Here is a 16,606-nt window from a genome sequence, read left to right as displayed (position 1 = left end):
GATTATGTCTTATTTTAAGCGTGATGAGATATTTTAACAAGAAAAAAGAAAAATACACTTGGTAAGATTTAGATTTTTGCAGTGTACCAACAAGTTACAAGCAACAAAAAAAAAAAAAAAAAATCAAACAAGCCGTTACATTGGACCCAAATTAATCTGCACAAACTTCAGTAGGAAGTAGGAACCACTCAGGCATGACAGATCAGAATCCTAAAGGAAACCACCTTATTAACCTAGCATATCGTTAGCATCGTAGCATAATTGTCTAAGTCATATTTCTGGCCAAACTGTGATATTTGCAATGTTAGGAGGGTAAAATTACGCAGATATCACATTTTGGCCAAAAATATGACTTAGGCAATCATGCTACGATTAGGGGTGTTAGAAAATATCAGTTCAGCAATATATCGCGATATTTCATTTCACAATACTGTATTGATATTTTTAGGTATTTATTCAAATGCAGATATGGCGGACATTCATTTTTGTTTTTCTTTATTGTTTATATCTTATTTATTATTATTTAACACTGTTTTATTAAATAATGGTTATTTGATGCATCCTAAAAGCACTTTTTACTGTCTGAGAGGCAGATGTTAGTTCCTTTATTGGGATTGCACACAAATAATGTTACGATGTTAGTTATCAACTAATAGAATATCAACAATTGAGCAGGATCTTAATCTGTAACGTCTGTAAAACATAATTTAAGTTTTAACGCAGGAGCATTTTGTGATATAACATCAGATCCCGTTGTGATCAAATAAAAATATGTTTAGCATTTGTGCAGATTTCTGGTGTAATTCAATTCTTCCAAGAAATAATCATTTTTAAAAAAGAAACTAACAAAAAATTGCCTTTTTAACAGTATCGTGATACATTGTGATCTATCGTGTGATTTGTATCATATTGCCAGATTCTTGCCAATACACACCCCTAGCTACGATGCTAACGATATGTACATGCTTCTCATTTCTTGAGTATATCCATTCTGCTTTGTTTCTATTAGGGCTGGGCAATCTGACCGTCTTCAGAATTCATTATTATACAGGTAGTTATGAAATGATCAAAGTACTGTCCAACTCTCTCTAACACAGTGTAATTGCTCTATTATACGTACAGGTTTTCTCTGCATGGTGGTCACCTCTGTAACATTTCATACCTCTTCACAATTGACGCTTGTTTGTAGCATTACACTAGTCGCTTTTCCATTGACCCTCAAATTGCGCTAATATAACTTGCGCATAAAAATGTATCTGATGGAAAACCGACAATTTCGCCAAAACTCTCGTTTTCAATTAAAGGTTTTTGCACTGGCAAGCGGCTGTTTTTCAAGTGTAGCACAATTGGTATATCACGCAAAACTGCAATGGAAAGACCTTTAAAAAAACCAAAAACCCGTTGTTGACAGATGTTACAACAAAGAAGAAGAGTTTTAAAAGAAACATGTGGACACACCAGGAAACCGAATAATTTTTTTAAAATTTAGCACGGGATAGAGGCGTAATATATAATAATAATGAATATATCTGTAAATCAACACGATATTTACGTTCGTCGCCCTGTTTATGGAATGACTTCTCGTGTCATCTTGCAGTAATAATAAAAAAAATCATTGCATTTGTGATTTAATGGAATAACTGACATTACGCACTTCTGTTTTTCGTCATTTAGTAAATATCGGTAAAGTTTTGCACATATGTCCAATGAAAAAGCGACTACTGACAGCCTACTTAACAGGAGGCTGTTAAACTTTTAGGGTAGCAAATCAATTGTGTACCACATTTGCAAATGTTGCTGCCTCTACACGATAGGGAAGGAGATAAGAAAACTAGCAGATTACCTCATGTTCTTCCTGTTTTCCCCCAGTTATATAATTATTAGAGTTCTTGCACCGTAACACGTATCTGATTGAGCCACTTGAAGGCACAGGACACAGGATAAAGGGAAGAATTAAATGAAATTACAGTAACTCTCTGAGCTGCTGGAACTCTGATGTGCACCAGGTCTGACTTACACAGATGCAAAATACAACATTAAGACTCTAGAAACATTTTTGGTTCATTGCCTGTGGGATAAATTAGGTCAAGAAACCTTCAAAAACCTTGGAAAAACTCAACACAGGGTTGCTGTAACTCACCTACATTTCATTAAAGGAAATAAAATCATGTGATCCAGTACATAGATCCTGAATCCACCTTCTTGGCCAGATCACCCAGCCATAGTGTGTATCTTTTATTTCAATTCAGGAACTGTCTACTCAAATTAGAAATTTGTATAATATTGGCTTTTTTTTTTACAACATCTGCAAAACAAGTCGACAGCACACTACTAAGTAATCGAGTCAGACTGTTGAGTCCAGTCACATTAGCAGTCATGAGTACAGGTCCTACATTTAGCAACTCTTAAACACCCCATTATAAGTCTTGTCAGAATTAACAGCTAACCTTGATTCGCTGCCAGCATCACTGGCCTTTACATGGATTTGTACATGTACCCCAGGGTGGGTTAATGTGTTCGCAGATGTGTTAAGAGTAATCTCAGTCATACAGAACGGATAGAAACAATAGAACAAAGCAAGGATGATAACATGAGCATCTTGATTTTGGCCTCATCCAACATGATCCCCAACCACGTCATTAGAAGTTGAGTCATTTTTATAGCAAATGTGAAGACATGTATGACAGATGAGGGACGGGGCAGGGGGTGGGGGTGGGGGTGGGGGTGGGGGGGGCAGGGCTGGGGGGTCTGGAAAGAAAAGAGTAAAGCAGGGAAAAGACATGAGGAAGAAAAAAGGGCAACCCATTCCAAAGATCCAGGCAGGGGTAAACTGAATTCAGTCAAGTTATATCATGTTGAGATCGATTCGTCCCTCAACATACAATGCCACTTGAATGCCACAACTGTTTCCTGTCTGTTTGTAGTGGACTCATTTAGTAAAGGCAGCCACCACAGCCCATAGCAGCTCGTTGGCGTTGGCCTTCATGCTTTCCCCCTCAGGCTCGAGTTCTAAGAGCTGCCTCACTCTCTTCATGGCCAGATCGTACTGGTCATCTAGCAATGGGGCGAAGGCGTTTTCCAACACATCGGAGGAATGAGCTAAGAAGATGAGTGCGAGCAGTCGCTTGTCCATTCGATGAGGGTCATTCACCCACTTGTCCAGTACGGCCTCTTGAACCTTCTTGATAAGCCGCTGCTTGATGTTGTTATTGGTCAGGGGATGCGTCGTCATGTCAAACAGCAGGAAGTTCTGCTTCTCAGTCGTGAGAACCCCCTTCTCCACCAGGTTTTTGGCCAGCCTTTCACGCACGTTCCGCAGCTGATAATGGAGCTTCAGGGGGTTCCATGTCTCTCCTCAAGATGAGCCAGACAAAAGCCAGAGTTAGTACTCACATCTGCATTTACAACCGCAAACAACGAACATCTGGAACAACATGGAAAATGAAAACCAAAAAAAGACTAGCAGCAACATTCAAATGTACACTGACTTGTAACTGATGGTAGACAGTATGACTACAACATATTTCAAGTCCTTTCTGGTCAACTTCACCTCATTTGTGCAGGGTTCCTGCAGATTTCTACAAATTAAATTTAAGACTTTTTAAGACGACTTAGAACAGAATTTAATGCCTATTTCATGTTCATACTGGCAAAAATTTGTGACTCCTAGAATTTAGGAAAATGTATTTATTTACACCAACGGAGTTATTTCTCACCAGAAGCTGCAAAGTTAGTGATAATCAGTTCCTAATTTCAATATTAATTGTCAGGTTGGAACGGGTAGAACTGAGTCGACTAATGTTACTTTCTTTGCAGTTTGGACAATTCCCAGACACATTTAAACACAATACAGGGAACCAGTTTATGGCAATATAACTTAAGACCTACCATATCAAATTTAATACCTTTTAAAGTCTTTTTTTAAGGTATTAAATGCAGATTTGTAAATACAAGACTTTTAAGACCCTACGGGAACCATGTTTGTGAATGTATATTCATACCTGGCCTCCAGGCTGCAACACACACAAGAAGAAGTCTGAGCAGTGAAGCATTTACTACTTCCTTTAAACATTTAAAAACACACAGACTGAAGACGTATTTTCTGTTTTAAGATGTCACACACATTCATTACTGGGGACTGATGGCATCAGGCCAGTCCCTCTTCTTGTTCACCTTCCTCTTCCTCAGACATGCCTTTGGAATGTGTGAATAACATGGGTCTGCACCGTCTTAATGAAATATACATGGACGTCCCCAGAAACACTGAAGGCAGCATGTGTCCCTTGAACTCCAAAATCTAACTGTACTCCTCAGCATTAACGGTGTAATATAACAAGTTACAATGACTTTTGACCTTCACACTAACACAACCCCCAACATTCCCAGGAGCTTTTATTACCAGGAACATATTTACCTGGGTAAAAGAAGTCCTGTAAACTCAATGGTTTATGTCTCCATTGAACCTCAAAGTTCCAGGAACTGTTTTCAAATGAGGCTCAGTCATTTCAAGTTGCCAACTAAAAGTCTAGCTGAATTTCTTTAGAGTGTATTCATCATACATTTGATGAGTTCCAGGCCGTTTTGAGCGTACTTGCTGAATATTCAGATGGACAAACGCAAATTATTGAAATGCTCTTGTAGGAGCGAGACAAATATACTCAAAAGAGTAACTTTAAAGACATTAAAGATCTCACTGTCCATTAACGTCTCATAGCGTTTATTGTTTTCTCCATTTTCTCCAAATGATCAAAATATAAAGAAAGAAAATTATTACAATTACGTCAAATAATCACAGCTATTTCAAGTAACTATGGTACGGCATTTATGTCATAAAAGTGACAGGCCTACCAATCAGTGCCAATTAACATGGCTACATATACTGATAATATATAAAGTATACATGGAAGCAGTGGTGTGGACGCTGCAGGCCAGTGAGTTGTAAAACGTTGTGAAATGTTATGAATCTTTTGTCTAAATAAGGCTTTATGAATGACATTTCAAACATGTGTGAGTGCTGTGTATTCTGTGATCTCTAGATCGATGAAACAGTAAAACTCACCACTGAGGAGTTCAATCCAACTCTGTACAGTCTCTGGTGGTTGGGTGTCCTTGATGTGTTTCAGGGCTTCATCCAGCAGCACATCACCTGTTGGAGCATCCGACCTACAAATAACCTACAGGACAAAAGGCTTTATCGTTATCAGTTCTACTTCTGCGTTTGACTCTTTCTCTCTGTTATACCATTAGTCTTATTTATACAAACACAGGCTTCAGACTACGGCTGCAGATACTTCTTAAAAAAGTAAAATGAAATCTGTGCAATATAATAAATGACTATACCACCAACATCAAGTACAACTTGTCACATAATTACCTCCGCCAAGGAGGTTATGTTTTTGCCAGGGTTTGTTTGTCTGTCTGTCTGTTTGTCTGTCCGTTAGTGTGCAACATAACTCAAAAAGTTATGGACAGATTTGATGAAATTTTCAGGGTTTGTTGGAAATGGGATAAGGAAGAAATGATTAAATTTTGGTGGTGATCGGGAGTGGGGGGGCCCACGGGGGGGGGCCACTGATCAGCCTTGGCGGAGGTCTGCGCTCTCCGAATGCTTCTAGTTATCTTTTAGTTTTATCTCTGTTCCTCCTATGGCTCCACCTCACAGAAACACCTTTATTTAACATGGACTGAGCACTAGTGGATTTTACTGATTGAATGCTTTTGTATATTGTAGCACTGATGTTATTAATCAAGCCATTGTACTGTGATTTATCCATATTAAAAATGTTTGCTTTGAACTTCCAAATGCTAGTGGAACATGTTTTGGTACAGCTGAAGTCATGACAAATGTTAAAATGATGGTGCAGCCTCTCTACTGCAGAAACAACACTGATTACAGATGATGAAAGCCAAAGTGAACTGTCTGAGTGACAGAGCTGGCTGCAGTTACACAGTTGTGTATAATACTTAGTTAATGGAATCCAAAATGTACTTGTTACAGGTCCTGTTGTTCTTTATGGTTCAACAAGTCTCCTTTACAGTACAATTCATCATAAACATAGCAGGTACTGAAGCTTGGTCCTATCTTGTCTGATTAAACACTGCAGAGCTTGTCAGAGACAATTACTTACATGTTTAGTTTTATTATTTCAGACCATTTTTAAATCAGTTTTGTGGGCCATTCTTTCATTAAACTTTCACATACATTTTCAGTTTGCTTTCATTTAAAGACTTTGCTTGATTTGCATTATGTTCCTTTGCTTCAATGTTTTCCCACATCACGTGTTAACGTTTGAGAATTAAGGTGGAGAAATATAGGGGTCGTACCTTCCTGGCCAGCAGACCTTTTCTCCTCATGCCACATGCTTCCAGCTGAAGGCGTCCTCGCAGAGCCAGTTCGATCAACATGCATCCTCGCAGCCCTGATGAAATGCAGTCATTCCAAAACGAAGTGTAGCCCTACCATGTGGAAAGCACAAAAAACTAATTTCTATCAAGTTTACTAAGAAACTACAGTAAATGCTATATTGTACAGTATCTATCTAAATATCTACTCTCATACAACCTGTGCATTAACAAGGAATGTAAGCTGAAATCAAATAGAGTAAATGTAATGCCAGCCTGTTTTTCCAGCCACCTAAGTACACTGACAAGCTCCAGATGAATTTTAAACCGGCTTCCAAAAACCAAAAGGGTACTAACACATATATTCAAAATTGTCAGCATTCCAATATGTATAGCTTGATGATATATGGATATCTGGTGTCAACAGAAATGGATTATTAAAAGATGTTAGAATCATTTTCCTATTGGCAATGTAACTACAATAGTTTCGATTAGTCTTGGATATTACAAACTTTGCCAGATGATATCCCTGTGGCAAAGTTGTGATATCAGACCAAATAAATGTGACTTGACATGGGTGTGTGGTTTTAAAAAATACGCCTTGGATCAATAAAATGCTGTCAGACACACTTGGAACAAACCCATAATTATCTGTCTCATCTAAGACAGAGGCCCCCTGTCACAAAGGCAAAAGGATGTATCACAGGAGAGAGAGTTATATTTTGATTTGTTTACATTAGATCTAAACACATTTTTGATGAATACAAATGTACGAAATAGGTTATAATATGGAATATAGTTCTGCAGCTTCTGACAACAAGAAGCAAGGAAGAATTACATTATAGTCCAAATATGTGTTGGTTTTCACATTTAAGAATTATATTACGAATCTATAGGAAGTCTATATGGAAGATGAGCCCAACATCTAATAATCAAAACATGAAATAATGTCACAGGTCTTATTCCAGTCAAACTGCTTTACTGGTTTAAGGTGTTGTACCCTCACAAGTAGCATGTATACCGTTCAACCCTCACGTCCTTACAAATTAAGTTTTAAATACTGACAAGCAGAGATGATTGACGACTACATAAAATAATGTTCCCCCCTGAGCATACTCGTGCAATCGCTCAAAAAACGCTAATCAGTTTGATGTGTACCAATTATTATTGTTAGCTTTCTCATGCAAGTATGCTAGCTAGGTGTTAGCAAACAGAGCTAGCTTAGCTTGGTGACATCCGAACGTCAGGGTTCATCTTCATTTTACAGATTTTCACAACAGTCTGTCCGCTAACCTCTCGGTCCTTTAGACCCAACAGCAGCACTTCTTCCATCAGGGTGAGGCGTGTTTCTTTGGAGTCTCCGGTATCGTCATTGTCCTTCTCGTCCGCCCGCCGGGACTCGTGGTCCTCCTCAGCCGCCGGACGCTCCTTATCGGCGGCGTTGCGTAAGGCTTCGGTCCGCCGCTGCACGAGGCCCGAACTCCGCTGAGTCAAGGAAGTCATGTCCGCCTCTTTGCTACTTAAGTTAGCTAAACGACCAAAACAACACTCCTCGGACTCGAATGCCCGAGATATGTTCAGCTCGGATACCGGTTTAGCATAAAGCAGTCGCCTGTGGGTGGTGTGTGTGCTGACTATAGCGGCCTAAACGCCGTTGTCATCTGGAGGACTGTTTATTCCGCCCGCTGCAGTTGGTCTAATATGGCGGCGCTCACTGTGGAAGTGACCGAATCCAGCAGGTAGAGGCCGGGACAACTTCAGCCAAACACCAGCCAAGGCACATTAAGGGGGTAGGAACCCATTTCACAACCCTGGATCTGGAAACAATCACAGGGTCAACTTCATATCCACACTTTACCATTGAAGCTAGTTAATTATTTCTATCAGAGCAGGAGTGTCAAACTCATTTTAGTTCAGTTCCACATTCAGCCTAATCTGATCATAAGTGGACCAGGAAAATAATAACATAATAACCTATAAATAGTGACAACTCCAAATTTTTGTCTTTGTTTTAGTGCAAAAAATAAATAAATAAATATATAAAATACTTACTTTTATAAACTACCAAAAAAAAAAAAAAAATACAAACAAACATGAAAAACATGAAAAAACTGCAATTTGAATTAAAAAATAGGACCAATGGCCCTGTAGCTTACCGGCCAAATTCAAAGCTTTGGGAAATGTATCCAGATTCCATTTATTCTCACCCAGTTCTGTGTATTTATGATATTACAGAAATAGCCCATGTTTTGGTCATATTCCAATCAGATCACTGGAACTCTGGAACTCCTTGCCACCGGATCTCAGAAATATCACCTCACTCCCTCTCTTCAAATCCAGACTCAAAACCCATCTGTTAAGGACCTCTTTCTCTTTGTGAACACAATTGCATTATCCAATTTTTTAACCTGCCTTTTATTTTTTACTCTGCTTTATTGCTTGTTTTAAACTCTCCTGTTTTACTGTTTTACTGTACGGTGTCCTTGAGTGCTGAGAAAGGCGCCTATAAATAAAATGTATTATTATTATTATTATTATTATTATTATTATTATTATTATTATTATTATTATATCTGTAAAAAAATTCTAATTCCAACTTGGTATCATTGATACTTACTGATTTATTGTATTAATCCACTTCCTATCTCTTATAATGGGAAAATTTTTCAAAGTCGCACCAAACCCAGAATCAGATCCGGATCAAAATAATTGCAATACCTTGTGTTGACATCATCATACAGAAGCTGTATACCAAGTTTGAAGTCAATCAGAACTGGAGTTTGGGAGAAAAAGACAATTGAAATTTTTCCCCCATAAGAGCCCATGTTAAATTTTCCGTAAGTTCCCGGGTCCAGAAGAAGATCCTGATCAGCATGTGGACATTATGTTTTGGTCATCTCCCCATCAGGGCTGGACTGTAGAAATTTACACTGGATATCATTTATATTTACTGAGTTATTGCATCCATCGACTTCCTATCGCATATAATGGGGAAATTTTTCAAAGTGGCACCAAACCCAGAATCAGATCCGGATCGAAATAATTTCAATACCTTGTGTTGGCATCATCATACAGAAGCTGTATACCAAGTTTGAAGTCAATCGGAATAGTATTTTCAGAGAAGAAGATGATTGAAACTTTTGTAACAGACGACAACGGATGCTGCATGGCGACAATAGCTTACCAGCCTGTTGGCTGGTAAGCTAAAAATGTAAGAAAATTTAGTGCAATTTTAACAATATTATTCCTCAACTTCTCATTTGTCCATGTGCATTATGGATCAGATCTACAAAGACACTAAACACAGAGGAACAGGCAGAAAAATTATTAAAATTGTGCTTAATTTTCTTTAGACATTTCAGGTTGTTCATATTTGTTCAGGTTATTCACATTTTATTGTTACAGGATAGTTTGGAAATGTAAATATTTTCATAATGTAATGTTATTTTTTGCACTAAACAAAGAAAAAAATAGGACCAATGGCCCTGTAGCTTACCGGCCAAATGAAAAGCTTTGGGAAATGTATCCAGATGCCATTTATTATCACCCAGTTCTGTGTATTTATTCTATTACAGAAATAGCCCATGTTTTGGTCATATTCCAATCAGATCTGTAAAAAATTCAAATTCCAAGTTGATATCATTGATACTTACTGATTTATTATATTAATCTACTTCCTATCTGTTATAATGGGAAAATTTTTCAAAGTCGCACCAAACCCAGAATCAGATCCGGATCGAAATAATTGCAATACCTTGTGTTGACATCATCATACAGAAGCTGTATACCAAGTTTGAAGTCAATCAGAACTGGAGTTTCGGAGAAAAAGACGATTGAAATTTTTCCCCCATAAGAGCCCATGTTAAATTTTCCATAAGTTCCCGAATCCAGAAGAAGATCCTGATCAGCATGTGGACATTATGTTTTGGTCATCTCCCCATCAGGGCTGGACTGTAGAAATTTACAGTGGATATCATTTATATTTACTGAGTTATTGCATCCATCCACTTCCTATCACTTATAATGGGGAAATTTTTCAAAGTGGCACCAAACCCAGAATCAGATCCGGATCCAAATGTTTTCACTAATTTCTGTTGACATCATCATAAAGAAGCTGTATACCAAGTTTTTGAGCTACACTGAACAAAATATAAATAATATAAATGCACAAAGTAATTTTTTTGTTTAAAACATTTTTTTTAATAATCAGGAAATATTTTAACCCAATAGTTATTATTTTACTCTTGCGTTAATATCCAAATAATAGAAACATAACTAACAACTACACAGTTCTTGAGTTCTCCCAGCCTGAACATGTCAGCGGTCAGAGTTCACAGCACTCACAACTGAGTGTGTCCAACGTTGGCATCTCGTAAAACGGTTCATCTCTAGAGCACAGAGTTCACAAGGGGCCTGTGGAATGTCATCCCATTCCTCCTGCAGTGTGACCTGGAGCTGCTGCATGTTTTCTGGAACTGTAACACGTTGTCTGACCCGCTGACCCAGGACATCCCAAAGGTGTTCACGTCTTATGACATCTGAGGCACTGTGACTGTGACAAAGGAGCACATTTTGGGCCTTTTATTGGTCCTGGTCCTGGTTGAAGGACTGTCTGTGTATTGGTCACACTGACTGACCAACCCAATGTTATGCTTCATGCAGCTCAGAGGTGGAAAAACTCAGTAAGTGAGAAATATCACAAGGAGAGGTTAATGAGGTCACCAGAACGGAACCAATCAGTCAACACACACAAACACTATCTGTTGGCATATTTCATTGTAAGTCAATCTAACCTCGATGCTTTGGTTTGTGTGTTTATATTTTTGTTCAAACCTTTCTCCATGTTTAAGAGTGAAAAAAGTAAAATTACATGATAAAAATTTTTACAACTATAAACTATCCTTTACAGGTTGTTCATATTTGTTCAAGTTATCCACATTTTTTGTGAAGGGATATTTTGTAAACAACATTTTCATGTGTTTTTACTTTTTTTACACTAAAACAGAGAGAACATTTTGGAGTTGTAATTTTCTTTATATTTTTAAACATTTTTACTCTGTCATGCAGCATATCTCTAATTTGCACAAATTTCAATTGCACACTATTTTATATATTTTTTAATATATGTATATAAGTCCACTGTCTCTGGTAGAGACCACCTGATAATTTTGTCTGTTATACATTGTTTGTCCAGTAGGTGACCTAGTGGAGCAAACAAAACCTCACGAAGCTTTGCGCTGGAGTGAACCAATTTACTGAAAGTGTGGAAGCAAATCTGTCTCATCAGATTTTGAATTATAAAAACCACTGAATTTCTAGCACTGAATTTTTTTTTTTGCACTTAAATTAAGAAGATATAACCTATCAGTGCATGTCTTTGGATGGTGGGAGGAAGCCCGAGTACCCGGAGAGAACCCATGCAGAAACGGGGAGAACATGCAAACTCCACACAGAAATTTCTAGGAATTGATTAAAAAGAAACAAATAAACAAACATACTAATAAAAAATATACGGTGAGTTGACAGAGACAATCCCAATCCATAAAAGACATGACAAACTGTGAGTCTGAAACTGAAGCACTGTGGTACTGTTTATCTTTCAAATGTTCATCGTGGTCGGTTTAAGATGCTGCAGCTCTTTCATAATTCATTTTTTTGTTTTTAGTTTGTTTAATTAATTTGAATTTTTAATAACTTAGGGACTCAAACATAGGAATTTCAGGTAGGTGAAGGATGGAGTAAGAGGGCATTAGATTATAAATTAAACTTCATCACGCTCCTTTTCGAATGGTTTACTTTCTTTTTTATATAATTCTTTGTTGTTTGTTTTTATTGCAATATTCGAAATCAATAAATAAATAAACAAACATAATTTATAGTGTAAGTTCTTGTTTGTTCAGTATTAATTGTCAGCCTTGTAAATCCAAGCTGGACTGACTGTACATGTCCTGACCAAGGTTATAATAGTTATGGATTTTTCATTATAGTTTAGTTTATACTTTTTTTTCTCTGATTCAGTTAGTTTGAATTGGTTTTTAGAGCAGGTTTGCTAGTTTTTGTTTTCATTTTTCTAAATGTTTAGTTTTAGTATTAATTTTAGTTTTGTCGTATCTTTTATCTTCTTCTCCATCATATTCAAATAAATCCTGTACAGGACTCTGCTGCTGTCTACCCACTTTAGTCTCCATGTTTCCAAGTAGAGTGGGGACAAAAGATGACTAAATGACAAGTGACGGACCGTGAAGTACTATAAGGTGCCGCTAGCTAAAATTGCTAGAGCAAATAAATCGCTTTCGCATCAATCTGACATTGACAAAGACGAAAACAAAGGGAATTTTATCCATCGTTTTTATACTGTATGTTTTAGTTAGTTTTATAAACACACAATACAGTTTCAGTTAGTTATCATTTTTGTCTTTTAATTATAGTTTTTATTTATTTCAGGAAACGAAAAAGTTTTTTTAAGTCTAGTTTTCATCATGTCATTAGTTTTTGTTAACGATAATAACCTTGATCCTGACCAAGGAAAATAAAATTCTCTTGTTGTGCAGTAATCTATACCTGGCTTTTCGGTCTCTGTTCATAATAATATACAGGGTGGGGAAGCAAAATTTACAATGAACATTTAGTTGTTTTTTCTTAGCAGGCACTACGTTAATTGTTTTGAAACCAAACATATATTGATGTCATAATCATACCTAACACTATTATCCATACCTTTTCAGAAACTTTTGCCCATATGAGTAATCAGGAAAGCAAACGTCAAAGAGTGTGTGATTTGCTGAATGCACTCGTCACACCAAAGGAGATTTCAAAAATAGTTGGAGTGTCCATAAAGACTGTTTATAATGGAAAGAAGAGAATGACTATGAGCAAAACTATTAAAGAGAAAGTCTGTAAGTGGAGGAAGCAACAAAAAACGTACCAAAGCTTTTATTAAAGCTCTCAAATCCAAAATTCTAAAGGATCCAACCAAATCCATGAGAAAAATGGCAATTGAACTTGAGGTAGACAACAAGACCGTTAGAAATGCAGTAAAATATGATTTGAAGTTAAAATCTTACACAAGAACACCAAAACACTTGCTGACAACAGCAACAAATCCAACTTTAGCAATTTTTGGGAATCATGTTTATGGCCGCCTTCTAGCCCAGATCTAAACCCTCTGGATTCTGCTATTTGGGGCGTTTTAGAACATGCTCCCAATAGAACATCACACAGCAATGTCGACTTTCTTAAAGATACTATTAAAAAAGGATGGGAGAAGTTGTCACCCGAATATTTGAGGAACACTTGCGCAAGTTTCAGGAAGCGTGTGAAGGCAGTTATTGAGAAAGAAGGAGGACACATAGAATAAAAACATTTTCTATTATGTCCATTTTCTTGTGGCAAATAAATTCTCATGACTTTCAATAAACTAATTGGTCATACACTGTCTTTCAATCCCTGCCTCAAAATATTGTAAATTTTGCTTCCCCACCCTGTACATTATATAGACTAAATGTCATCTGAAATTAATGTTTATTTGCAACATAGTATAGCAAAACTATTACATGATAAAAAAATAAATAAATAAATAATTTTAGCAAAAAAAAAAAAAAAATCTCTGTTTTGAAATTCTGCGGTCAACAAAAATTTGTGATGTTAAAGTAAAATAAAATAAAATAAAATGGGGTCTCGAGCCAAAAAAAAAAAGGTTGGGAACCACTGTTTTTTGTGTGGTATTGTCCTGTGTGTGTTTTGGTGCTTTGTCCTTAGGGGCCACCGTAGTTGTGCTTTGGGGGCGGAGTTAAAACAGCCGCCGTACCAGTCTGGGCTTTAGGCTCCGCCCTCCGCCCGCACAGCCGCAGACAGCTCGGTTTAGTCCTCATCAGTTCTAAACTAGATCCACATCCACCGGGGAAGACAAACGCGTCGCTTTAATTCGTGCTTTTCAACTTTATCCCCAGTATTTTTTTTTGTTTTCTTTTCCTTTTGGACAGTGGAACTAAATGTGTTGAATGGAACCTGGAAGAACAGACGCACTTTTTCCCTTCATCCGATCGTAAAAGCAGCTGGAGTTTGGATTCAGGCACGGATTTCATGCAAAGACCACTTTTTAAAGTTTGGAATTCACGACCACGAGGATGTTTGATAGTTTTTTCTTCTTTTCAACCCACGAAAAAGCGGAATGTGTGCATGTTTGGAAATGGAATGACCATCTGAGGCTGGAGCAGAGGTACAGTTGAACTGCATCTACTCTGGGACACTGCTGACTTTAAGGCTGGGCTGGGATTTCATGTTACTGCAGCTGAAATAAAAGCTATTCATAATAAGAGTGGTGCTTTGACTGGGTTACAGGGTTTAAAAGAACTAACCCCAAACCTAAACACACAGGAACAAAGCAAAGATAACACCAAAACAGCAGATTAGTGGGTTTTCATCCAGAGCAGGAGTCTAGTTTGGTCCATTCAGCTTTAGAAGAGACTTATTTATTTAAAAAAAAAAACTCTAATTTATCTGGATATTTGTCTAAAATATCACAACTGGATTATTTTAGTTTATTGTATAGGATGTTTTGATTCCATGGAGATTTAAGCGCCTATATTAAGTCAAATAAGTTCCCCTGCAGCAGATGGAAAATACTCAACTATTAAACCAGAGGCTTAAAATGATTCTGTTTACAGGAAAATATGTCACAAAAATCTTCAGTTAAGTAATAAAAAAAAAAAAAAAATCTTAAATTAAGTAAAAAAAATTTTTGAATTAAGCAAAAAAATAAATAAATAAATAAATAAATAAATAAATCTTTGATTAAGTAAAAAAAAATCTTGAATTAAGCCAAAAAAAAAATCTCAAATTTATGTATAGTAAGTATATAGTAATAGTAATAGTAAGTAATAGTAAGTCTATAAGTTTATTACTAATAAAGTACTGGTACTGACCAGATCATCATGGGTAATGTCACGTCCGTCCACCAGCAAAAGTTTTCACATACACGTGCTATTCAAAATCCAATATTTCTGAAAATAGAGCTTCCACTGTCAAATAATATCAGCAGTCTGCACAAATGGATTAGCATTATTTCAACACAGTTCTATGCGTTTCTTACAACTTTTTTTTTTTTTTTTTTTTAAATGGCCACTCATTTGACCCCCTAAATAAATTTTAGCCGATATGTTTATAGGCAATCCTGGTAATTTCTTTTAAAATTTAAGTAAAAATGAGATTGCAGCCCTGTTATTAATCGTACAGTAAAATTGTTATTCACATATGATGACTGTTGTTAGAACCGAATGATAAAACAACAATTATTGTTATTTATTTATATTATTAACCTTTACTTAGCTAGGAAAAAAATGACTCTGAGATTAAACACTTCTTTTGCAAGAGTTTCCTGGCCAAGACAGCAGCAGGAGAAATTACGGAGAGTAGAAATTTCAGCCATACATCCACACTAACAACATTTATAAAACATATAGTCAAATGTAGTTTTCAAACCATACATAAAACACAATCTGTAATTTAAGAGGTACAAAAAGTTTCTAACAACGTTCCTTAAAAGCATCTCAAAGCAGCATCTACATCTAGATGTTTCCTTCTCCCATTCATTTAACATGAGTTTATTGTTATCATTATATATCTTTGAAAATTATATTTACAGTGCTTTACATTTTTTGTCTCTTAGGCAGGGGTGCCAAACTCATTTTAGTTCAGGGGCCACATTCACCCCAATATGATCTGAAGTGGGCCAGACCAGTAAAATAATAACGGTGAAAAAAGTAAAATTACATTATGATGTTTACAACTTTTCCTAAAAAAACTGAATAACATGAACAACTTGAAATGTCTTAAGAAAAACAAGTGCAGTTTTAACAATATTCTGCCTCAGTTTATCATTTATACATGCACATTACAACTTACATTACAATTACAAATACACAAAACATTTATTAACAGGCAGAATATTGGTAAAATTGCATTTATTTCTCTGAAGACAATTCAGGTTGTTCACATTTGTTCAGGTTATTCACATTTTTTGTAAAAGGGTAGTTTATTAACGTAAACATTTTCATGTAATTTTACTTTTTTTCCCACTAAAACAAAGATAAAATCTGCCGTTGTCATTATTTATAGGTTATTAAGATAATATTTTACTGATTTGACCCAATTGAGATCTAATTGGTCTGCATGTGGAACCTGAATTACAATGATTTTTACACCATTCATTGTTAATATCTTTAGTGTAATTCATCCTACAGGCCAGATTGGACCCTTTGGTGGG

At 36.4% G+C, this 16,606-nt stretch overlaps 2 protein-coding genes across 3 annotated transcripts in view; one reads left to right on the top strand and one right to left on the bottom strand.

Moving 5' to 3' along the window:
- Positions 1 to 2,195: 2,195 nt before the first annotated feature.
- On the bottom strand, positions 2,196 to 8,081 carry golph3a (golgi phosphoprotein 3a). Its single transcript, XM_030144065.1, has 4 exons — positions 7,636 to 8,081; positions 6,325 to 6,456; positions 5,060 to 5,174; positions 2,196 to 3,354 (listed from the first exon to the last, which is right to left on the bottom strand). The coding sequence occupies exons 1-4, from the start codon at positions 7,843 to 7,845 to the stop codon at positions 2,930 to 2,932; spliced, it is 882 nt and encodes a 293-aa protein (XP_029999925.1). The 5' UTR covers positions 7,846 to 8,081; the 3' UTR covers positions 2,196 to 2,929.
- Positions 8,082 to 14,200: 6,119 nt separating this feature from the next.
- pdzd2 (PDZ domain containing 2) overlaps positions 14,201 to 16,606 on the top strand; it is an 82,466-nt gene continuing 80,060 nt past the window's right edge. For both annotated transcript variants that reach the window (XM_030143391.1, XM_030143390.1), the window contains exon 1: positions 14,201 to 14,560. The gene's annotated coding sequence lies outside the window, so the exon portion shown is untranslated. The remainder of the gene's footprint in view (positions 14,561 to 16,606) is intronic.

Source organism: Sphaeramia orbicularis, chromosome 9 (assembly GCF_902148855.1).
Source record: "Sphaeramia orbicularis chromosome 9, fSphaOr1.1, whole genome shotgun sequence".
Lineage (NCBI taxonomy): Eukaryota > Metazoa > Chordata > Actinopteri > Kurtiformes > Apogonidae > Sphaeramia > Sphaeramia orbicularis.
Note: the sequence above shows the minus strand (reverse complement) of the source record. Positions and strands in the feature narration are given on the sequence as shown.